The sequence below is a fragment of the Halyomorpha halys genome, unplaced genomic scaffold, assembly GCF_000696795.3.
Source record: "Halyomorpha halys isolate HHAL.00 unplaced genomic scaffold, Hhal_1.1 Scaffold26.1, whole genome shotgun sequence".
Taxonomy (NCBI): domain Eukaryota; kingdom Metazoa; phylum Arthropoda; class Insecta; order Hemiptera; family Pentatomidae; genus Halyomorpha; species Halyomorpha halys.
The window spans coordinates 350,309-376,847 of NW_027115055.1; the positions used below are offsets into that span (position 1 = coordinate 350,309).

Consider the following 26,539-nt stretch of genomic DNA (forward strand, 5'->3'; position numbering starts at 1 on the left):
TTGCAGTTAAGAAAAACAATTGATAAATAGTTGAAACTATTTCTTAATTGTTCTTCTTGGCTCCAGCCCTGACCATCTCCTTTAGAATGAAATTACTTTACAATCATGTAAAGAGTAATTATGGATAATAGATGGGTTCATAGTCAAGAAATGAATATTTGTTACACATAGTAAACTGAAAACTGTACTAACGTATACCTGTATTTAGGCGCAGTTAGTAACCCTTGATTAGGGTAAAGGAATAGTGTAAGGAGAGGTCATGGTGAAGGCTGTGTCACAATCTAGTCTTCCCTTATCACACTCTATAATTCTATCCTGAAGTGAGTAGGAATGTTGGTATGCCTCATAACTATTCAATTCGCTGTACACTTGTACTTAATGACCACAGCCAACCATGATCTCTTAATATTATTATTATTATTATATAAACTATCGATCAGACTAATATAAAAAAAAGGACTTAAGACCACATCAAGCCTACTTTGTACAAAAATAAAATTATACGAATGTAAAATTTACTACTTAATGAACTTTTTTTGAGAATGTTAAATTGTGATAAGCCCCAAGAAAAATTAACCTATTTAGTATTAAACTAATACTTTCATGGAATTGTGTATGAGAAACAAAATGATTTTAATAAAGTGACTGGGGTATAAATTTAGAATAAAAGGTTTAAAAATAGTCAAAAGTAAAAAGGTCGAAGCATTACCAAAATATTGAAATAAATTAATATATATATTATGTCATTATGATCAAATTCACTTTTTGTATTTTTTTTATACAGTTGTAAATATCAATAAATAAATAATAAAAAAAAAATGAATCCCACTAAAAAAAGAAACAACAATAATAAACTCGTTTATAATTATTATTATTGTTGTTTAATATTTACATTGTGTATGATATATTGTTTAGTGTTCTAAAAGAAACTTCAATTAACTTTTAAAACAGAATTTCAAACAATCTTCAATTTTTTTTTTCCTTTGGATTAAATTTATGATTTAAAGGAACCACAAACAAACTGTTAACTTTTTTGTTTAATAATTTGGAAACAATAGGTATGATAAATAAGATAATATGAACTAACTGCCGCAACTGTGTTGTCTAATTTAAACTCTGAACTATCAAATCCAAACTGTCCGTTTGGGTGTATGGATTTTAAACACTGATGTATCACAAATATATAACATCCCACCTTCATGATTGTCAGAGAAAGTTATATCAGACTAGTTTTTACTTTTTGCAAAGATTATGCCAGAGATATAATCCTCTGAAAATAAACTATTTTACACAAGACAAATTGCTACTACTTGAGGAATGAATCTTTCAGATATCTCATATGGATATACTCCTGTACTGTTAATGAAGGGATAAGTGCATACTTGGTACTAATTAATTAAATTTCCAATCTCATAAAAATGGACATGATTGAAATGTGGGCCTCAGTGTAATAATTGAAACTTTTCTGCAACATTTTTAGAAAAGTGAGAAAACTACAGTTACTAAAATAAATATTTTATAGCCATTTAAAGAAAAACTTTATAAAATTATCAAAAATTGCATAGGTGTATTATTTCCACCCATAAACTTTATTTACATTAAATTAAAAATACAATGGTTACACTTTTTATTTTATTTAATTAGGTTTTCTTTTTCTTTTTTCAACAATAAACAATTTGATTGAGTTTCACTATGCACAGCAGCTATTAATTTCCTCTAAAAAATGTTTTTATTTTTAACTCGATTTTTTTATTGAGGACTAACTGTTGCAAACTAGTTAATAAATCTCTCATATGATATAAAATATGACATAAGATATGATATAAAATATAACAAAAGATATGATATAAAATATGATATAGAATATATCTCTAATATGATAACAGACATTCATCGATTGCTTTGTTATCTGTAAATATTAATGGTATCTCAGATCATTTTTGTATAAATTTGTTAATGTTAGATTCAATTTATAAAATTACTAGCTCTTAAAAAAAATTTTAACTTACTTAATAATAACCAATCGACTTCAGTTTTAATAGAAATTTGAAACAAAATGAATATAATATTTTACATTTTGGTTTATAATTTTTTGTTTTACAATAAAATAAGAAAAAACAAACTTTACTTTGAACTACTTCCCCTTGAAACTGTAATAAAAATTTTAATCTTCATTAAATTGCCTAATTGCGTAAACTAATTTTTCTTTGTCAAAAGAGATCTAGATCCAAATTTTAAAAAAACAAAACAAATCAATCCAGATTTTTCCTCTGCCATTGGATCTTGATATTTTCAAAAATCAAACACAGTAATTAGTCACCCATTCTTATTTTAAAAGAAATTAACTTGTAAAACGTCAATTGTATTTCTTCGTTCTGGGGATCATCTTATGTTCATGACTTATGAAATATAACTCTACCAACAATTAACCACTAGTGCAAACTAAATAAATTAAACCATGTAATTTTTCACGTTAAAGGGAAGAAATTTCTACCCTAACTGTATAAGTAGAAATTTCAACTCCAAATATTACAACAAAAAAAAAATCCACCACATTCATCGTCGTTGGTTAGGAGATCGTGTGCGCTTAAGGTAAAAATCATTTCAAAACCAAGCTGTTTCTCACTTGTAACTAGGAAATGCCTCTCTGAAAATGTCCTCAATTAATCTTCAAAACCATGAAAGGGAATTTTTTTCACACAACCAAGTTACAGACAAGTTCAATAAAGAAACCTAATCACTTATAAAAATTTACGATCCATTAATAAAACGATGGATATAGCTGTTTAGAAAATGAAGAGATTTTTCGTCTTACAACTTTTTTGGTCAAGATTGGAAGATTGAATACTAAAAACAAACCTCTCGGAATTATTTATCTTTGACATAAAAAATAAACATTGAACATTTGTTTATGAAGGGATTTAAAATATGAGCTTAATAATAGGGAAGGGATAGGACGTCAAGAATTTTTTTTCTAAAAAAAAAACCCATTGCTTTTGTTTAGAGTCACCATTTTCATGAAATTTACCCTTCACACACTCCCAGTGCGTCCCATTATGTTTGTTCATCTCCATATCCACAGCTTAGAAGGGAGGAGGAAAGTGAACATGTATAATCAGACATCCTGTATAATTACGAAGCAAGGGGTCTCAAATACCTCATGAAGATGATTGATAGTATGATACTAATGCTGGTTTGAAAGCATACAAAATTACAGATGGTGTTCCTCATGGTTCCGTTTTAGGGCTCTTGTTATGAAATGTGATGTATGACACAGTCCTCAGGCTCCCTATGCTAGAATAAACTAATGCATTGGCTTCCTGGACTTATTATTATGTAAATTATTTTCATACAAAATTATGCTACGAGGCCTTTGTTAATTTTCTTGTGTGGCTTTCAGCGGTAGGCCTTCAGTTGGCTAATCATCAAACCGAAGCAGTACTCATCACCAGCTGAAAAAGTTAAGGAGACTATCAGTCTGACCTTTAGGTAATTTGATGTGCAACTCCAAGACATCCATTGAATATCTTTTTGTGAAGATAGATTCTATTTTTCGGTCCGACGAACACCTCCATATAGTTAGCAGCAGAACATATTGGATTACGCCATATGGATGGCTTGCTACAAAGTAGTGCGAAATACATACTAACTTTACGAAAAATACAATTAAAGGTTCTCTCTTTTAGGAAAATTAATTAAAAACATGTAATTTTCCAATAACAGAAAAAATTTAATGGCATTTTTCGTAATGTTAATTTACATGAACTAAGCACTACTGTGAATTAAGCCATCGATATATCGGTGAACTCATGGAAAGTCGGAAAAGGTTTTTGACTTCTGCTGCCATTTCCACGCTTTTGAAAACAGAAACCTCCCTTGAGCAATCATGTATCTGTAAGACTGTTAATTCTGTGAACATTGAGTAAGTTTTATTCTTGAAAGGATGTAAAAGTGACTCATATAATTTTTTCATCTTTTCCCACTACTTCCACAATTAAATAGCTAATATTATTATTACATTTTAATTATTTGAAAAATTAAATAATCAAAAAATGTAGGAAGTATTTGTGGCATTTTTCGTAATGTTAATTTACATGAGCTAAGCACTACTGTGAATTAAGCCATCGATATATCGGTGAACTCATGGAAAGTCGGAAAAGGTTTTTGACTTCTGCTGTCATTTCCACGCTTTTGAAAACAGAAACCTCCTTTGAGCAATCATGTAACCTGACTTATCCTTGAACTGAAATATATACGTTTTTGTTTTATATGACATTACATACTAATCGATTCCAGGATAAACTTCCAAGCAGTGGGGAAACAAGAAGGCCTCACGGCCAACTTAATACAGGAATGTAATTAAATTTAAACTGTCGTAGGGCCAGTCTGTAGCTGAGGGAGTTGAGACGTAGGTCTTTGTATCCTCGGAACTGCAATCCCGGCGCCGGTTCGATTCCAGCCAAGGGTCGACTTTTTTATTATTGTGGCGGTCCCTCAAAATGAAAACTTTATTCCCCCCACACCATGTTGTTAGAATTGGATGGTACCCTGCAGATAACCTCCCTAGGAAGGGAGCATAAAAAAAAAAGTTTATCTGTCGATTCCAGTTCTAAGAATTCCTAAATAATTATATCTATAATTATAATTGATCTAATTATATGAAGAAAGAACAAAAAAAAGAAGTCTCGGTTTCTTTTTAACTTTTTTTTTTTTAGTTTCTAAATAATCTATATTTCTTCAGGAGTTTGATATAAGCATTATTTGTAAATACATAACCACTTATGGACATACAATAAATAATTATTAAATTTTATCTTATATTAATTTTCTCTAACATCCGAATATATTTGGAAAAACCGGTATTATAATATTTCTCAATAGAAATTACTAGAAAATGTAATTCCTAAATCGTTAGTTTATAGTAATGTACAAACATATGCATAAACCGTGCAAGCCAGAACTTTATTAATATTGTTCTTAATAGAGAAGAGTCCACTAAGAGAAAATTCACTGCATCAAATAATAGACTCAGCTCACATTCTGTTCCGTGAATTTCACTGGTTCATATACGAATTATAATATATGATTTAAGAACTATTAATTATTTTTTATATAATGGCTTCATATTTGCCTGAAGGTAAGAATGTTATCCTACAGAATCGGATCCTGCAAATTAATATTCAATATCTAACTTAATTTAATTTAAAAAAAAATATGTATACAATAACTTGAAATTATTGTGTTTGTCATAAACAATTAAACCTTATATTCGTTTCCTATAGGATGGTTAGCGAAAAGCCAATGTGATAAATATGAAGGTGAACGCAAAAGGAAAAATAGGAATTATTTTTTTAATGAAAAATCATTATAATCTAATTTAATATTTTATAAAAATAATTATTAATAATAATAACCAGTTCGATAACAATCTTTTACGATTTTGTATCTAATAAATTTTTAATAAAAAAAACTTTAATCTCATTATTAAAATAAATCATTACAAATGAGACACAATTAATTGCTAAAATGGCATTTTGTTAGCCAACGTACCTGATTTATTTTCTTACGATAATCCAGCAAGACGAGAACGTCGTGCAGGTATTGCTTACCACATGCGCCTTAATATTGGCCGTGTTTAATTCGTATCAGTCATATTTTAATTTATAAATACATTATCTAATTATATAATATGTACTTAAGTAATGTATGTATGTATGTTATACATATATCATTTATATAAATTCCATAACATTCAATTTCTTGTAATTAATTAAAGAGACTTATGCCACTTTCATTCTCAAGATCAATTATCCCGCAGACGTGTGATCACCTTAAGTGATAACGCTTAAATATAAAAACCTACTACACACCAATACTGTTTCGTGTACCCTAAGGGACCCGAGAGTCTGAAATGGATTGGGGGCTCTCATAATGTGGGTACTATCAGCGCCCCACGTGGCCAAAACAAAAGGACCTCCTCCAGCGCTCTCTGAGGGGAAAAGAAGCAACTTGAGCATGCTTTTGCCTTTTGCAATCATTGTTTTCTTCACTTATTAGTAGAAATCTACTATGAGTGAGTAGAAACATTATGGAGGGACTCCCAGCAGCAGGGGGGGAGGAGGGGGAGGTCAAGAAATGAAGAGGGAGTAACCGCAGAATGAAGTAAGTTCACCTAATTCAATATAGTTAACATCCATCATCATCATCAACATCTACAGTTTTCCATAGTTATTCTAAATTAATTAACAGTATCTAACAATAGATGTTTTATTTCGGCCACCCCCTACACTATCTGTAACTTAGACAATAGAATTTTAATTTCAGTTAATCATGTTTCATTTCAACATCACCATCAATTATATATCCACTAAAATCCAACCAACCAACCAAAAGTGAATGTGCGCCTGGCCATCAGTTGAAGGCGTACTTCACATATATACAATTTTTCAAGGAGTTCGTCTCAAATATTTTCACCGTAAATTTAATATTATTTGGTACGTTAACGATTTTACATTTAAAAAAATTTCGCACAAAAAAAAAAAAAAAAAAAAAGCACACACAAAATTTTAATTAAAATTAGTGTATCGCACAATTTTACACAGGTGTGGACCTCGCTCAATATCATGTTTTAAAAAGTTAAATGAATACCAACTACTTGAATAGTCACCACTAAAATTATAATAATTTGGCTCGACTTGGGATATGCATTGATCAAAAGTATATAAAGTAAATACGAGAATGATTCTAGATGTAATTCACAAACTAATAAAATTGGCGAAAATAAATAAAATTGCAACTCCAAAGTATATCGCTGCATTTCTTGAATAGTGGCACATCTCACATAATGCTAATTTTATTGGATAAAACATATAAACATTTTAAATATACATTTTTCAAATTTTGAAGTCAAACTTTAATTCTTTTTTTTTTATTTTAGACAAGGGTGTCCATTCTAACTAAATTTACTAAATAAACGTACTGTATCAATACTTTATCCATTTTTCCGGTCCATTTTCTAGATGTGCAGATTTTCAAGAAAAAATATTTTCGAACTATCCAAATTATAATTTGAATTGTAAATTATTTATTATAACATTTAAAAAATAATCGAAAAATAACACAGAAACTACATTGAAAAAATGAAAATATGCAATGACATAAGTGATAGTCTATTGCATCGGGAACTACAATTGGAATCAATAGAAGACTTCAACTAAAAAACGGTTCATAAAATTCCACTCCCAGTTACCGACAGTTAAAGGAGTAATAACTTACAACTTGGGATACCCAATCTCAACCCCAAGACTGCAACCCAAGCTGGTACAGGACAACCTGTTATAAACTCTATATTTATCTATTCTCTTTTTGGCTTTACTACTATTTGATTTATTTTCTCTCTTCATCTTTTTTTAAAATTAATTTTTTTTCCACATTAGAAGTCAATTATTTATTTTATTAAATCTCTAAATGTCATTGTTTTTGTTATTAATTTTTTTTCTCTCTGTTCTTAAGAATTATTATTTTTTATACTATCTATTAATATTTATTTATAATTCAATTTTATTATTCACAATTACTCAATATTTATAGCGTTGTAAATAGTTAGGGATGTCTTTTGTACGAGACTATTCCCCTCTAACCTCCCATAATTAATTGTTAAACGAAAATTTTTTTTATAAATATATTAAGTATGTAAGGCCCAACAGGCTGATATGATTTTAAATAAAATAAAGAAGAAGAGACATGAGTGAAAAAAAAATTAAATAATTAGAATAAAAAAAAATTAAAATTGTAGGCTTATTAGAGAATGAATAGTATAATTTTGGGGTAAGACTGTTATTTATTAAATCAAAATCTTGCACTTTAAGTACGAAGTTTATCTCATATTGATTTCTTTATTGGCTAGCACAATGATAAATATAAAAAAATGAATAAATTTCGTTATTTGGTTTCGATGAATCTGAGCACAGACCTAGCAATTAATTAACTCCCTGCCATACATAACAAGATACGTTTGCTGATTTCAACTCAGGTTGAATTCCTAGGTCAGGTTTAGGTCCTAATAAATCACGATTTAAGAAAAAACTTCTTTCAACTTGTATTGTACTATTCAATACTATTCAAGAAAACGATCTGAAAAAACCTCTAGAAAACAATGAAACAACTAAACTTATGCCGTCGTACGAAACATTGAGTACAGTGTAATACCAGCACGTCTATTCTTCAGTAGAAAATTATAAAAAACGAATATGTGACACTCTCTATGGCGAAACTTTACTACCTTTAAAACACGTTAAGCAAAAAATTCAAAAAACAATAATTATTTAGATGTGCCACAATTTAAGCATATGTGGCGATGTAAGCGATTTAAGCATAATGTCTTAAATAGTTAAAAATGCTAATTATTAGTTATAATTAATAATTTTTAATTACCATGAATTATATCTTATATTTATACTTTATATTTTCCTATTTATTAATATTTGATAATTCATTTCGTTTAAGTGATTATATTGTAATTTTCTTTCATAGCAATGAGAGGGAAAAAAATAATAAATAAACGTAGTGGTACATGCTTTAATCTAATATATAAAATAATTCATTCTATTAAAAGCTGATACATCTACTTCACATAAAAATAAGAATTTAATAAAATTCTAAATTTTACAATTTCTCAGTTTTTACAAAATAAATGTTTCCCTGTCTAATAGATGTTAAAAATCAAAATTTTCAGTAAGAAATTTACTTAGAGAAAATTACTAAGAAATGTAGGTGTATATGTGTTGATTTTTTTTATTTAATTCGAACTTAGTTTTCATTTTGAGTATAAGCTTTGTATTTCTTAGAAAAAAAACCAAGGATGCCCTAAGAATTGTGCTTAATATTTCCTTTTACAAACATTATTTTATTTATTTTTTTTTTTGCGGGAAGTATTTTTTTATTACTTGATTAATAAAGAATTATTGTTGAAAAAATGTAAATTTGTAGTTGGGTCAAATCATAGTCTACCTTGGTACTTCTGTGAAGGAAATGCATCTTCTTCCACTTAGTACACAAATAATCGTCGGGAAAAGAAGAAACTAAACGTTTTTATTTAGGGCCATTTTGAGTGGTAAAGCCGTAAGTATGGAAGCGTAAGTGAGATTGATACAGGATTTTTCATTATAATCATGCTGAATTTCAAAGATTAGGTTTAAAAATGAAAAAAATATCACAGAAGCAACGTTGTTTGTTATTTTATTACATTGAGTAACGATATTAATCTATAAAATACCAATATTGTGTAGATTGTATTGCATATTTTTAGACTCTATCATTAACCTTAATAATAAATGTACAAAGGTTTATTCTAATTGTTTACAATCCGTTGCATAAATGTTCATGAAATAAAGCATTTAAAAAGTTATTTGATATTGTTTATGATTTGCTAGGCTGATGGGTAGTATTAAATTCCTTGGTTATATTAGTTGTAGAAGCATTAGAAGCACTTAATAAGACGGAACGATGTGTGTGTTTTTATGTATCTAGACTCACTCACATTCTTAATAGTGTGAGTGGAAAGCTCGGTAACCCTGAGAAACCAATATAATCAACATCATGCCCAACAACGCGAAAATTATTTATTACTTGATTGACATAAGAGCTCTGTCGTGCCGCTATAATTAATATTAAAGAAAGAAGATGACCTAAAGAACTTTAAATATTAGAAATCCTTCAAAGCCCCGCGAACTGAAATCGATTTAACGAATTAATCTGTAACTTTTCAAGGATTTCATTAAATATAGATCCAATCTTTCCTGAAAGTTTACAGCGATTTCGTAATTGCTCTCTCAAATTAATGTCATGAGAATCAGAAACAAAATCGAATCCATAATTACAGTTAATTAACCACTTAAAAATATCTCTTATAAAGCGGGCTCGGTTCCTGCTGGTGACAATCGTGCGAGCCTAGTCACCATGTTTCCGAGATTTAGCGGTGACAAAGACCTAGCGGACGTCCTCCGTTTACAGAAAATCTCCGGGTTCTGGTTCCATTTTAACGAAAAATACGTCATATTCTTACAAACGTTGAGGTTTCTGTATTATGTTACATTCTTTATCTTCGCGAACGTCATTGCTTACAGGATCGGTATGAAAAACGCCCTCAGCGGATCTTATTTCTTGGTCTCCTGGGGGTTCTACGGAATCCCGCAGTTGATCACTTACATGCTGTACAATAAGAAAGCTAACAATGTCATTGAGAGATTGAAATTATTGTACGGGAAACGGACGGAACAGTGGCAATGGGACATGTTCCACAAAAACTCAAAATTTGTTTGGATCATAATAAGGTTCAACCTCATTGCCGCTTTCTTATTCATCGTTGTTTACTATTTGCCTCCGCTCCTCAACGATTTATTTCGGCTTATTTTTAACGCCGGTGGCGAGAACATGTTCAGCTTCCCATATCCTCTTAAGGAAATACAGAGTGAGAGCCGAGACTTCAAGTATTACGGCATCTTTTTCGTCAGCCTGTTCTGGACGACGACTACGATCTTTTACGGAGTTGGTAACATAACATTTCACCCGATAGTTTGTAGTTATTGCTGTATTGAGATCCAAATACTTCGTAAAACCCTTGAAGACGGAAGAAAAAAGAAGTTACTGAATGACAAAACTTTTTTAAAGAAAATAATCGCAAATCATAATGAAATATTAAGGTATTAAAACAATATCAACTAAATAACTTATATCGTAAGTATTCTGTGACATTTAACCAAGAGATTTTGTACTTGCCATGGTTTTTAAATTATTTTTGAGAAGAGATCCTGTAATATTTTCATATATTTGAGAAGCTAGTATATATGATTGTTCCGCCAGCTAAATTAACTAATATGTTGATATTAATTTGTTCGCCTTGTAAATGGAAAACCTTGTTAATGGAACACACCAGTAAAAATTCCAAAATATTCAATTAACTGAATTCGCCTTTTTACAGAACATGTAAATGCGTATATGTATAAATAAGGATCATTTGATATTCATAGTGATACATAAAGTGGGTAGCTCAGTGGTAAAACACTACTACTAACTCCAAGGACCTGGATTCGAATCCGGCTGAGGCAGTTAATTATTTTCTGTTTATTACTGTAGCCATGAATCAACCCTATGGGTTCGGGAGCTCTCCAGGGTCCACCTAGCTTCATGGAGTGGGTACCGTTGATTGAATAAAAATCTGACGGTCGAGTTTCAAAGATCCACCTTGCACAACCCTTGGCCAAGTAACTTCCTTACAAATTACTGCACCCCTGACCACTCATAGGTTGAAGCGATACAGAGTAATTAAAATTAAAATGCCAGAAGTAAGAAATCCAAGATACGAAAAAAATTAGTTTTCAAAACAGTACACAACTATAAAATAAATCAAATTAAAATTTCAGTTGTAATTCATACTTCTTTTTTTTCTTTTAAAATTTAGCCCGTTAACCAGAAATTACTAGATTTTCGACCAAAACGGACATAAAGCGTTAATTTTATACTTTTTCAAGGACAAATAAAACTCTTTATACTTATTTAATTCTTTATTACACTGGACGTTTCCAGCTTAAATCAGCTTATTAACAATGCGGAAATAATGTCTAAACCACATTAATAAAAAAAAATTAGTAGATTACAAAGTACTACATCTCTAGCCCCTCATGGGTTCTAGTGGTAGAGATTTAATTTTTTTTTTAAATATCCAATTAACTATTCTAACATGTCAAATATATATGTATATGTAGAATAGGTTCAATTTGTCCCTTTTTTTTAAAAAATATTTATTGCTATTTACAACTATTTTTACATAAAAATACGTTAAGTAAATTTGTTGTAACATCAAAATAGAGAGATAAGGCATGTAAGAAACTACCTATTGGTAACACTAACCATATTTCTACACTAGTAGGTCTCGAGGCCATCTTCTTTTCAGGCACCTCGCAGGGTTGTCAGAAATAGAAGAAGTAGGGTTAGAAACTAGAGGGTTTTTATGGTTAGGGAACTTATAATGGAAAGATTGATATCAGGTTCGAGCTAGATCGGTTACATATAGAACATTAAGGGTCTTTATGTATGATTTTATTTGTGACAAAGTAAGGAGCACTGAGGATTTTACGAAAATTTGTCCCTGAAATATTATAACTGATATAACATTATGATCAGGTCAAAAATATTTTTTTAAATTTATTTTTGGAACATTAATTTTGTTCTATGACACATGCTATATATTTCACTTTGCAGGGAAGACATTAAAATAATTTTTCTCCCTTTGTAGACGTAAAAAGGAGTCACTTTGGTTGTCTTTACTCGATTTTTTTTTTCATTTTTTGATTCTTAACATGCGATATATAATTAATAAAATCTGCTTGCAATTTTATTAATTATATATCATCGAACTTAAAACTAGATATTTTTATTATATTTTTTTTTATGCAATACTTAACCGTGGTACAGCCCAATTACATATCTTTCTCAATGTAATTGTAATCAAACTAAATAAATTACAGCATTCAGTTGTATTTTTCAATCGCTCACGGGATAAAGTACGCTTCCTGTTAAACATAAAACGGGAAAAAATTATCACCGAATAATTTACAATAGGTACGCTGTAACAGTTTCTTTTGTTTTTTTAAATCCTCCAGTTTTGGGTCATAAGATAGTATAGATGACAATAAAATTGGATACCTATCAAAAGTAAAAATATATGTTTGTAGCAAAAGATCAAAACAACTTCTACTTTCAGCCGAAATATAGTTTAGCTATGTAAATGAATTTTTCGCACATTTTTTTTAAACTGTGTTTCATTTCGATCAAAACCTGTGATAAATTTTATTTTTTCCATCCCACTAAAAAATAAAATAAAACATGAATTAGTAAATTGCATTACGTATGTTTTTCATAAATCAAATTAAATACAACCTTTTTCTACTGTTGGTACTTGAAGGTATATAGTGAGATACTTAGCTGAGGTTTGATGTGTCCATTCGGTGAGAATTCTACTAAAATATTTAGAGGTGAGGGGCCTCCGCGTAATTTTTGAGCAAACAAGAACAATTAAAAACAATTAGTAATTAAAGACGAAAGATAATTAGTAAATAATAAAAATAATTAGAAATCGAAAAATAATAGAGAAGGGGGAGGGAGTGCAAGAGAAGAAAGGAGTTAAGTAGGGTGATGTTTATGGGTTTTTGAGAACCTTCCTGCCCTGCCACCTCGCAGGAATGGGGATGGGGTGAACGGAATAGTGAGATGAAGAAAGCAGCAAGACTGTCAAAAATCCTGTAACTTCCTGCCGGGAAAACACATGTAATAGTTAGGTTTAGGACCATAACAAACAATCTCCTTTATTTTTTATGTTTATGATTTCCGAAAAGAAGCTCAAATATCTTAAAGACATTTGAACGCTCATTAGCAATAAAACCAACCAAAAGTTTTATGAGATTGTGTTTATAAGCCATTTCTGTAATTTTATTTTCAAGAGTTTGTGTATCGCAACATGAAACCAAATAAAGAAGGTATTTTCCTTCTATAATAATAACAAAGACTTAGAAAATATGAAGGTTCAATGCCGATACCACAATCTCTATCTACATCTCTCCAGTGACATCCAAATCTACCAAATCAGTCTTAATGCAATCTTCCCATCTACGTTTCGGTCTACTTCTCGGACGTTTACCCGTCAGTTCAGTGTTTATTAACATTTTAGGAATCCGCTCGCTACTAAGCCCTACAAGCTTACCGCCCATCTTACACGCTGCAATGCTATAACTTGAATTATATTTACTGGGTGTAGTTCCCTTAATTCAGTGTTTTGTAGCCTTCTAAATTTTCCCGTTAATTTATCCTTTTTCGGTCCGAATATATTACGAAATACTTCATTTTCGAAAACCTTAAGGCGCTGTTTTTCTCATAGTGGAAGAGGCGATATTTTGCATCCATAAAGAACAGTAGGAAGGATAATAGTTTTGTGAATTCTAACTTTTCTGTTTTGGGACCTTTGGAAAGGTGTGAGCTAGGAAATTTCGAAATTTAAATAAACTTGAAATCACCGCCTTTAATTTCGTTTCGTTTCTTTCATCAATTCCGTTTATTCTAGTTACCGTCGAATCTAAAGTCTTAAACCTATCTACCTGTTGAAATGTATTTTCTGCTATATCTATGTCACCGAAATTTCTATTGGTTATCATATATTTTGTTTTATGGTTATTTTCTATAGTTTTTTTTTTATTCATTTTTGTAGTTTCCTCTAAATGACTATTAAATATAAATAGAGCCATGACCCTTCATACTTCTGTCTAAAATCAATCCTTCTATATGAAAATAAATTTTTATTGGTTTTAATGAACTGAGAAGAAACTAATTGGTAGGTTAGAAAATAAGGATAAAAAAGACAATTTTGCGAATTAGATGTCTTTTGTTTCATATTAGTATTTTATATAAATGGTCGACCGTATGCGAGTTTTTTTTGTTTTTTTTTAAGTTTGTGGGACCGCCACAGAAATTAAAAAAGTCGATCCCCGGATTCAAACCGGCGCCGCTGCAGTTCCAAAGATGCAAAGACCTACGTCTTAACTCCCTGAGCTACGGTGCCAAAATTTAATGGTTATCAATTATTTATTATTACTTTGCTGAAAACAATTTTTTTTTTCATCTTAACTACAGCTCAGACAATCTCCTTCAGTCTCTAGTCCATGGACCAAATTCATGCTCCAGAACTAACAAAATTATAAAGTATAAATTTGGTCCTGTTATTTCTAAAATTGTCACTCTTACCCCTAGGCTTCTCACACACAAATGAATTTTTATTATTTACTTTCATTCTTGCTTTAGCAATTAGTAATAACTAATTAATTTCAAAGTCCTTGATTTTTTTTAAAATAATTTTTATTATTTTATATTTGCAAAATTACAGAATTGTAGAGGACGCACAAGTGGTTCTTGGACCAGCTGAAGGGGCCCAGATAGCCACAGGCGGGCTGTTACTGACTGCATTCGTTTTCGCACTCATGGTTGGTATAATTAATTTTATCCAGAATGTAATATTGAAAACTAAATTATAATTACAAAAATAATTTATATATGTAATTATTAATAAATTTAGTCATTAACTATCCAGTAAAACCTCTATTACTTGGGGTAATTATGGATATGATTGTTCACGTATAATCGAAAACTCCGGCTGATCGAACTACTACATTTTATTTACTTAATATGATACATAAGAACTTTAATTTAAAAAAAAAATAGCAGAAACTCACTTTTATGAACAAATAAACGTTTTATAAACATTAAATTATAATAGGTTGTAATAGTTACAAGGAAGACTTCTTATTTTAGTTTCTTTGAACGATTGAGATTTGTTTGCTTTTCCTTAGCAGTTAATTCTGCTATCAATCTAATAATTAAGCCATTTTTTGATAAATTTCAGACAATGAGCATATTTTTCGGACTGAGCTACTAAAGTTTTTGAAGGAAGCATTTTCCAAAATAATCCCGATTTATCCGCATCATAAATTTGATCGGGAGTTATATTTAATTTTTTGACAGTTAACAGATAAAATGTTTAATAAATAATGTGGCTACAACATTATCACCGCTGACTCCCTCCTTGAATGGCCAACTGCCTGACACCATATCTTTGGCCCGGATAAAGGGGGTCCTACTCTACATATAATAATTTCATTTTACAATTATAATATTGTACAATAATTTAAAATTGTGATATATTTGATTTTGCACAAATATTAAATTAATAAAATATAAGTGAAATAAATAAAAATTTATTATTTTCAGGAAATCAAGGGTAACATTATTTTGTTAATTGCGCATATCTCATGCTTGTTTGTAATGACATTATTAAACTTTTCCATTTGTTTCTTCGGAGAGATGCTTCAACTACAGGTAAATTTCTTTTCAAACCTATGTTAAATTTTATAAAATTCAACTCAAAGTATAAATAAATTATATAGCATAAGACAAAGAATGAGGAAAGAGAGATTAGTTGTACGATTGGCTAAAAAAAAAATTAAAAATATTTTTATGATTGCGAGAATGACTTAATTTCTTTGAATACATAATTAATGTGTATATTTACTGCTTAATACTATAACAAAATAGTACAAGAGCCGGGAAGAAAAAAATGCAGTTATCTCACCCCAATTTTTGATTACTTCAATAAAAACTATGTATAATTACTAGTCAAAATTGATGAGTTTGCCAAGTATAGGTGGGGGGATTAAAAAATGGCGGCTGTTTCAAAACCTTACAAAAACATTGATTTTTCTTAAGAAAAAATCACACTAGAAAATCTAAGAGAAAATTATTTAAAGAAGAGTAAATTTGCTAAAATAGCAGCCCTACAAGAGCTATTTACGTCCAATAGTTCTCGAGATATAGCTTTTTAAAAAGCAAAATTTCTTAAAAATCTACTGAAAGATTAGTAGTTAGTTACTTTCTTTTGAGAAATCTATATCTCAGGAACTATGTGATGTACAAATGTCTATTAGCACTCAAATTAAAGCTAGTTTAATGGACTATAAAGAAGTTTATGACCTTTACCTTCGTAGGAATAATAGTTTTCATGATATTTCCTAAAATAAATTGATTTATAGTTGTTCGGACAATAAATTTGATTTATGAAAAACTTTATTTCAGAAACCATTGGACATACTGATGTCTGCCAGCGCTCAAATTAAAGCTAGTTAAATTTACTACAAAATAGTTTATTATGTTTATCTTTGTAGGAGTAGTAGTTTTATGATATTTGACAAAATAAACTCACAAAATGTTAATTTCTAGTTGTTCGTATAAAATGTTGGATTTTTGAAAATATATCTCTAGACCCATAAGACGCACATGTGTCTGCCAACACTCAAAATAAAGGAAATTTAACTTATTATAAAGTAGTTTATGACACTTATCTTCGTAGGGGTAGTAGTTTTATATTTAGTATTCAGATATGAATATAAAATGACTATACATCAATTTATTTTAGCAAATTTCATGTAAACTATTACTCCTACGAAGATAAACACCATAAACTACTTTATAGCTCATTAAACTAGCTTCAATTTGAGTGCTAATAGACATCTGTACGTCAAATGGTTTTTGAGATATAAATTTTTCAAAATAAATTCACTAACTACTGATCTTTTAGTACGTCCCATACAACATTTTTATGAAATGTTGTTTTTTAAAAGATATACCTCGAAAACAATTTAACGTAAATAACTCTATTAGAGCTCATATTTTGTCAAATTTACTCTTCTTTAAATGACATTCTCTTAGGTTTTCTTGTGTTGTTCCTACTTTTTAAGATATAGAGCTCCGAATGAAAATTTTTTTTTATCGCTTTGAAACCCGCCATTTTTTATTTCCCCTACCTATACTTGGCAGACTCATTAATTTTGACTATTAATTATACATAGATTTCATTAAAGTAATCAAAAATTGGGGTGAGATAGCTGCCTTTTTTCTCCGCTTGGGCTCTTGTACTAAAAGATCTGATACGGTGCGCTTATCACACCTACATATAAGACGAAAATTTCAAGCAAAAAATTTTTATTTTTCTGTGTCTCTAAAAATTCGTATTCTTTACAACCGTATATCTATCAACAATATAGAATACAGTTTAACTAGAGAGGAATAATCTTTATTAAAAATGTTGGGTTGCCTCAGACACAGAACAATTTGATGTGAAACCTATTAATATAAGTAGTAGTCACAGCATAAAATAATATAAATGGTTACCACATTATGATTTTTTTTTAATTATATGCTAACATTATACATTTTTTTAATTGCTTATTGTTCTTTTTCCCTTGCATATTTTCATTTGTTTTCCTAATTTTTTATCATTCTTTATATATGTGTATATATTTTCCATTATTTTAATTTTAGAATTTCTAGTATTGCCCGAACATTACTTTTCTTTTTTTCTTTTTTTTTTTATCAAACATAAAACAGAATTATAGTCAAAAATGTAAAAAATAATAAACATTTAATAATTTAAAATAATAAAAATTACAAATCGATTGCAATCATCTGTACACGACAGATGATTGCAATCAAGAGAGATCGAGCAAGCTTGGTTGTCACCAAGTTTCCAGTTTCTGTCTAAAATTCTGCCTCTATTTTTCCACTTTTCTACTTCAGTCAAGTATCAGATTCTTTAATAATTTATATTTATTTAAAAATTTGCATAATGGTTGTTAATTATTTCGAATAAACAAATTTTATTTATTTTAATTAAAGGTACTTTAAGGAAAGACTTTTTAAAAATTCGGCATTTAACCCCTGTTAAAGAATTTTAATGAGAATACTACCCCATTAATATTGAAGAGAAATTAGTTTTACATAGATTTAATGAGTTTAATCAAAATGTTAACAACGGAAAATGGTTTCTGAGAAAATCGATTAAGTGAAAATTCGAAAATTCTGTCGATTTAATCGATAAATCTGCTATATCATCCCATGGATATACTAGCCTTAAATATGTAAACCAGTTTCGTATTACTTTCCTTTTTTGATCTAAGCTGTTTACACATATACCATTTTCAGATATTACGTTATATTAAATATTTCGCACGATCGTAATATCCCCCATTAGTATATATTTCAGATACTAAGCAGTATTTCAAAGTAAAAAAGTATCAATGCTTCAGAATTACCCCTCGCAATTCGGTCCTGAATTTATTTTGGTAATTAAAAAAAAAATACTTTCTTCCATTATTATAGAAGAAACATGTTTAAAAATTATTTAAATATGCAAAATACTAATACTACTTGGATAATTGGAATCAATGTTCGCACAATAAAATGCATATCTCAGGTTATTTTCAATAACTATAACTCATTTAATATTATTATTATTTTATATTTTACAGGGGGATAAATTATTTGAATGTCTTTGTGGTTTGCCGTGGGACGAAATGACACCTAAAACAAGAAAGAATTTCAATTTAATTTTACTGCAGGCAAGAAAGCCGATATGTATTAGTTTCAAAGGATTGCTACCAGTAAATTTTGAATCGTTTAAATTTGTAAGTATCTTTATTTTTAAAAAATCATAGGATTATCAAGGAATAGAAAGTAACAATTATAATTTTTATTTTAATTATAAATTTTCAAGATATTATCTAAGATAATTCTTCTTTCGACGTCTTGGTTTACCCTTTCAAAGTTTGCTCGTGAGCCCAACGGTGATTACTACTTTGAACGTCAATCTTATATGATAATATGATACTACTACTTCATTCATAAGCTTTACATATTTCTGTACTTATGGTTTAAAAAAAAAAAGGCCATTGTCCAAATATACCAATTTTGTCTTTATGCTATTTCTTAATCCGGAAATGTGGGAGCAATAAATGAAGTTAAGGCCGATGTCCTAATCTTACTAGATTTCAAGTTGGAGACTTTTTCAAGAGGCCAATATCAAATCTGCTATAAAATAATAAACTGCCAATGTGCACTCAACAGTTTTTTCTCAAAACGAATAAATTGTACATTGGTCCTTTGCTTGAGGAAGACCCCACTCAAACATTTTGAATAAGATCTCAAGGTGCTACATCTAATGGCAGCTATATTAGCATTGTTAGTTTTGGTAGCCATGTTGGCCTTTACAACAGAAGAGTGAATAGTCCCCATCAGACCCAAATCATTTTCTGGCTGAGATCAACTATTCAGTATGAGTGAATAATCTACACCCCACTCAGGCAAAGGGACAGAAGCAGAATGAAAGAGAGAAGAGAACAAGAATATGCACCATCAAAACCTCAATAGCTCACGAAGTAAACAACATTATCTTCATTATTTTATGTAACCCAATAATCAAAATTATATACTAAGAATTAACCCCTATTGCACAACCCTTTGGCTTAACTACAAATCATCCATTGCTTATAAGCTCATTCAAGAATCGAGACTTATCTCCCTCTTTAACAATTCCTTATTTATTTGTAAATCCATTAAATACAGTCTACTCAATAAAATCCGAGAACCAATCTTTATAAATATCAATCACTGCTTTAACCCCAGACTTTTTATATTAGATATATACATTTTTTTAAAGGCAATCTACAGAGCAGCCACGAACCAACCTATTCTGACCATGGTTGGGGGTCAAGTTTTTCATTTTGTGGGACCGCCACTTAATAAAAAAGTCAACGCCTAAGGCCGGATTTGAACCGGCGCCGCCTGCAGATCTCAGAACGATACACTTGCATCTAACCTCTGAGCTACGAGTGGCCCTATTAGATATTTATGGTAAAATAATTCATACATACACACATATGTGACGCAACGATCCATTAATGAACCAAGATCTCCTCCGACAGCTTCCGCCATTCTCCTATATCATGTGCAACAGCCATCCAATCATTTGTATCTAGTTAGGTTCTCGCATCTGTGCGGACATTACCAAGCTTTCTGAGGTTGTGTAATGTCCTTCCCAACTCTTCTTGTTCCACGAAGGACCTTCCTAGCTATTTTATCCTAGATTTCATTGGCGTCCATTTTTGCGACGAGTCCTACCCGTCTCAGACTTCCGATCTTGACAAGCCTTCCAATATTCGTGTCCTTGAAAAGTCACGAATTTCCATATTTTCCTCCTTCTTTGTCAGGTATTATCTTATTCGAAGATTCTCCGTATAATTTCTTGCTCAAAAATGAGTTGCCTATTTGCGTCAACGTCTAAGTTAAACCGTAAGTGAGGACTGGGCGTATTAGCGAATTATGATTTGATTGGTAACATGCTAACTTTTTTAAAGTTTAATCATCTATTTGCTGCTTCTAGTAGCAAAATCATGCGAAATCTCTGATGAATTTACCTCTGAACCAAAATAAATGAAGTGTTGCACTCTTTCAAACTTTCTACCCACCTAATTTAATGTAGTCTTCCTGCTCGTCATCTCCACCTACTCTTGTATACTTAATTTTCCTTTCATTTATCTAGAGTCCGAACCTTTTTGAATCAAAATTATACAATACTATAATAGTAATTATTACTATCATTATGTAATAAATCTATTATTACGGCCCACACTGCGTCATAACGGACCTGATACCTCCTTATAAAGAGAGAGAGAGAGAAAAGCAGATCTTACAGATGTAGCGATTTCTAACCATAACCGTTTTAATATAAGTTCAATAGTGGATGAGAGAATCTGAAAAGATCAGTAACTTAATTAAAATAATTTTACATGAGGAGAAGATGGTAGGAGTTATGGTCAGCAAAGAAATATAAATAAACAAAACTTATTTATTTGTGCCGACGTTTCGACCTGAATTTCAGGTCTTCATCAGGATTAGGCGAAAGTTCCGTCTAAAGTCTTAGATACTTTTACTTTAGATGGAACTTGTACCTTAAACTTGCCTTTTTTCATTGTAGTTTCAATATGAAGCAAAACAATCATTTTTAACAACTCTTCGAAAGAAAGCTAATATTTTCCACACATTACTTTTAAAATCTGCTCCAGTGGTTACATTTCCAAAATTCTGCAACACAACACCTAAGCTGCGATGATAGATAGCAAAGCTAAATTTTTTAAACTTTTAGGAAGTACTTGGTGCTATCGATTTTAATTTAGGCTGGGCGGAATAAGTTCTCAATCTGTTACTACTTTACAGTGGTGCTAAGTACATTTCTACTAACTTTATAAACAATACAATTAAAGATTCTCTCTTTTAGGAAAATTACAATTTAGCAATTAATTTTCCTCAAAGGTCTAAATTTTAACTTTGTATTTTTCAAAAAGCAAGTGGAAATTAACACCACTGTGAAGTAAGCCATCAATATAAAAATATAGTACAACTATTAATGAATACAAATATAATCTTACAGTGATGAGAGTATGACCTTATATCTTACCCATTTGCAAGAAAAGTATACTCAAAAAACTTTAATTTTCCGGTTTAGACGTTTTTTACATATTAAAAAAATGTTAATATTTTTACTAATATGAAACACTAATTACTAAAATAATTAATATCAAATACTAAATATATATATTTTTTAAAAAGAATGTATCTCTCAATGAAATACTGACATATCTGAAAAAATGCATTTTCAAATTTATTATATAATAATTGAACTTAAACAAACACAAATGTTAATCAAGAATACATAATTATGAAATCTGAATAGTTGAATCTTATAGATATTAAACTATTGTTAGTTTGATGGATGTCCAGAAAAAGTGAATTATAATATAAAAATAAAATATTTGAAATATATTTTCTCAAAAGTTAAATTTTTGAGTTAAGGCAGAACTTCATTGGGGTTATCAGTTAAGTCTATGTTAACTTTAAGTAATTATTAATATTTATGCTTCAACTGAAATGTCAGTTTAATTTTCTAGAAATGAAGAATTTTGAGATGGATCAATGTTCTAAGTAAAGGTGGGATATGTACCTCAGTGAAGTGTGGTCACGAATTTCTTCCAATTGTAATCTAAAAAAAAATCATAAGATTTCTAATAAAGGGTCGGAGTATAATAAAAAAAAACATTCTTTTACAAAATGAGTGGTTTGTATGCTTAAGGTCATTGCTCTGTTGCAAGATCTAGTAATTTCCTAATTCTGACTTTTGACTTTGCTATTTTTAAATTGGTTATTAAAATGACCAGAGATTGAAATTTATACTTGGCTTTATCTTTAAATTCTCAATTTCCTCCCTAACTTATCACATAATTTACAAATTCACTTCCATCTTTCACAGTTGGTATGATGTTTTTCTTTATTCAAATTTTGTTTATTCCTTTAAAACTTCCTGGATATTACCAGTAAAAAATAAGTTAAATTTTTATTCATATGAAAAATACACTCTTCCTCAAAAATGTAAATATTTTTCTTTGTGTAAATTTATTAATTCTTGAGTAGAATTGATTAATAAGTGAAGAGGATTCGTCTGAGGAGTAAACTGGGTGTTAGATGAAAAATTAACAAATTACAATTTACATTTCTGGTTTTTTCATTCTATTTTGTTTTAACCAACACACCTTTTCTTACCTCTAACCAAAATCATATGTAATATTATTTATTGTTTTAACAATATTCAGTTTTGTTTAATATTTATGTGTTTATGGTATTATATTTATGTATTTAACTATAACTTAGTCATATTTCCCCACCCTTCTTTTATTTCCTCTATAATTATTCTTTGACCTTAACCTCCATTGCTTCATTATTCTGGAATCTTGCTTCAAATGTGAAAAAATCTACTAGGTTGAAATGTAGGCAAACTTTAAATAGTAAAACAAAATTACCACTCATTCAATTTTTACTCCATCACTACACATCATCTTCAAAATAGAAATAAAATATTTTGTGACCAATTTATTTTTCTTTATTTCTTTTCTAGATGCTGAACACAAGTTACTCATGCCTCATGCTACTGACAACTATGAAAGAGTAATTATTGGAAAATGAAACAATTCAAAATGTATTTATTTATTGTTTGACAATACTTTTTAATGAAAGTAATTCGAATGATAGATAATAAAAGATTTTTACTTTTATTATTATGAATACAAAATATGTTTACACTCCTGAGAATACTTGGAGAACTTTTCATATTTTAGCAGATGTTTAAATATTGCTAAAACTATCAAACTATTTTTTTATGTAATCTTTTTTCCACCCTAGCTGTCTCAAAATAAAATAATTTTGTTCATAATATAGTTAATTAAAAATAATTATTTATTTAGTAGTAAAATAATTCAGTTTTATTTTAGTGCAGTTTGTAATTTTAATACAGAAGATGAAGACAAACTTAATGACACAAATACCTAAAGAAATCCCATCCTTAATCTAATAATATATTTACAGTGTAGACAAAAACAAAAAATTTCAACTATTGCTGAATTTTCAATGATTCAATTCAATGATTGTTTCATTATTTATATTTCATATCACTTCTTACCCAATTCATAAGCCTTAAATCGTTTTTCTATTAAGTCTTTAGTAGAACCAAAAAAAAAAAGATTAATAATAAGGAAGTAAAAGAAAAAAATAATAAAAAACTAGAAAAATATATAATCAGATGAGAACAACTGAAATAGAAATTCTAAATTGGAAGATCAGTAGTTGAAGTACATAATTGATTCTAGAAAGTGGTGTGGGTTTCTCATTTTGAAACCACCATGATTCCTGATGGAGCTCTGCAAACTAGGATGAAACATTGGTTACTAATAAATATTTTTATACCTTTCTTGAAAACAACCCAGGCCATCTTCCTATAAGAAACTCTAAATTTTTTGTAACAAAATGTATGTCCATGAAGTTCAGTTGCTTTTGAGAATTTTTGTTTCATCAAAAAAATATTTTCAGAAAGCCTATATTACTCTTAATGTGGGATGGTATTTTTGATCAAATTGTATTTGTCACTGTCCAAATGCAGGTAATGGAAAATGTCTGTTTTTTCGAAGGGTGTGCAATGGTTTAAAAAGGGGAAAATATTTGAAATAGTAACTTTTCAACCACATTTATAAGGAAATTTGTCAGTTTGTAATGTGTACTCTTCAATTAATAAGCAGTAATCATAAAACGTATATAAATTATTTTTTATATTTATATTAACTTTCCATGAAAAAATGGCTGAATTGAATACTTTTTTTTCTGTTGCTTTGTAGAGCCATAAGGAGGTTTTAAGGGTCATTATGTCATTATGGTACAATCGTGATGTATGTAACCATTTCAGCATTTTGAGTTAAGTCCAATATTACAATCACAAACGCCTAAACTTTTAAAATTGGCTGTTTTTATTAAATAATTTATCAACTATAAAAATTGTATTTATTGACTAGCACACATTAGTGTGAGTCTTTTTCAAAATTCCAAAGTAAAGAAAAAGTGAAATATAAACAATTATTCTTAACAATTACCTTTAATCAAACCTCTACTATAAAATATTCAATTGATTCTCCGCAAAGACTTTAGAAATTCATTACAATAATTCTTTTAAGTGTTTCTAAATAATTCTTTTATATGTTTCTCAAAATAAAGATTAATAACACATCATTCTGCCTTTTTAACCTTCACATATGTTAAATCTCACACAATCTATTGAAAATAAGCAAGATTTGTCTGAAATTGATGAACTTCATCCATGAAAGCATATAGATACAGTTCCACTATGCAAGTTAAGACAACACCTAAAAAAGAAAGAACTCGAAAAATGGAATTACTTATCTCCACTTCTGTTTAGCAGCAGCATGGTATGGGCTAGAATTAGGATATTTTCCCTCCGGACTAGTTTATTTTTTCCTTGATTTAAGTATATCATGAAATATACATTTCTTATTTTTTTTATAACTTAAAAGTTTTTTGTAGGAAAATAGTTTGAATGGCTGTCAATAAAGGTATCAAAATAGTAAAAGAAAACTATTTATTGTTAACTAATGTTTCACCTCACTATGCTGAGCTTTGTCAGGCTGTAAGATTGTAACACAATGTACATCTGAGGACAATTAGTTGTTCGTTGTATTACAATCTGACAGCCCTGACGAAGCCATGCAAAGTGGGGTGAAACATTGGTTAACAATAAATAGTTTTCTTTTACTATTTCGATACCTATATTGACCCCCACCTGGACTATCTTCCTACAATCTACTTCATACGGTCAACTATCTTCTTCCAATTTAAAAGTTTTTTGTTGTAATTTTTTCACCATGGACAAGACTTTTTTTTTTAAGTTTATTAAATTCTATAAAGAAAATAAATAAATATCTTTGGGATCTGTCAAGAGTCAGTGCTATTAAGATGATTTCAGGTAGTAGAATTGAGGAGAATGAAAACAGGAAGACAACTACTATTAGAATCCAGTATACCACTCTCTCCTAACTTCTAAAATATTATTTTACAACATAAAAATAGTAAAAAATGGAAGATAAAAACAGATGATAAAATGTTGTAAGGAAACTCCAGGAAAACAAGTCTTAGTAATTAGTTTAAAGCAATATTTTCTAGATGCAGTGACTGTACTTGTCAATATATCTTTTACTAACATGAGTAATATTTTATTTGTGTTAAACAACATCCTGATTTTTAATCACATTTTAATTTTTTTTTAAAATGAGGCTAAATATGTAGAAAAGAGATTAGTGAACATTATAATTCCTGCTCACATACTTATAATTATTACATGTATTCTCATAGTATACTTATTATATCCAAAATACATGGATATAAATTTAGATCCTGAATAGGTAGAAGAAATGGCTGAAGTCTGTATTCGAGATAAAGGTGATGCCAATTTTTTACCACTAATTTTTCAATTTTCTTTAAAAAGCAATCTCTTTCAACAAACCTTTTTCAAGAAAGAAATTATTTATAAATTATCTCATATTGAATATTAGATATCAAATTATAGAAATGACAAAACTGATATCAAGTTTGCCCTCCGTTTACTGAGGTTTATTTCATCACCAGCAAGCAAAGAAAGAGAATTTTCTCCAATTTCAGTTATGTAAAGAATAGGAAAATAAACTGGGACTGGACAGGAATCAAAACTTGTTGAATGCTG

General features: G+C 29.5%; 1 protein-coding gene across 1 annotated transcript; it reads left to right on the plus strand.

Moving 5' to 3' along the window:
• The first annotated feature begins 9,946 nt into the window (after positions 1–9,946).
• LOC136796942 (odorant receptor 49a-like) lies at positions 9,947–25,356 on the plus strand. Its single transcript, XM_067052143.1, has 5 exons — positions 9,947–10,700; positions 14,930–15,026; positions 15,811–15,918; positions 18,903–19,058; positions 23,378–25,356. Exons 1-5 carry the CDS (start codon positions 9,958–9,960, stop codon positions 23,429–23,431), a joined length of 1,158 nt encoding a protein of 385 aa, XP_066908244.1. The 5' UTR covers positions 9,947–9,957; the 3' UTR covers positions 23,432–25,356.
• The last annotated feature ends 1,183 nt before the right edge of the window (positions 25,357–26,539 follow it).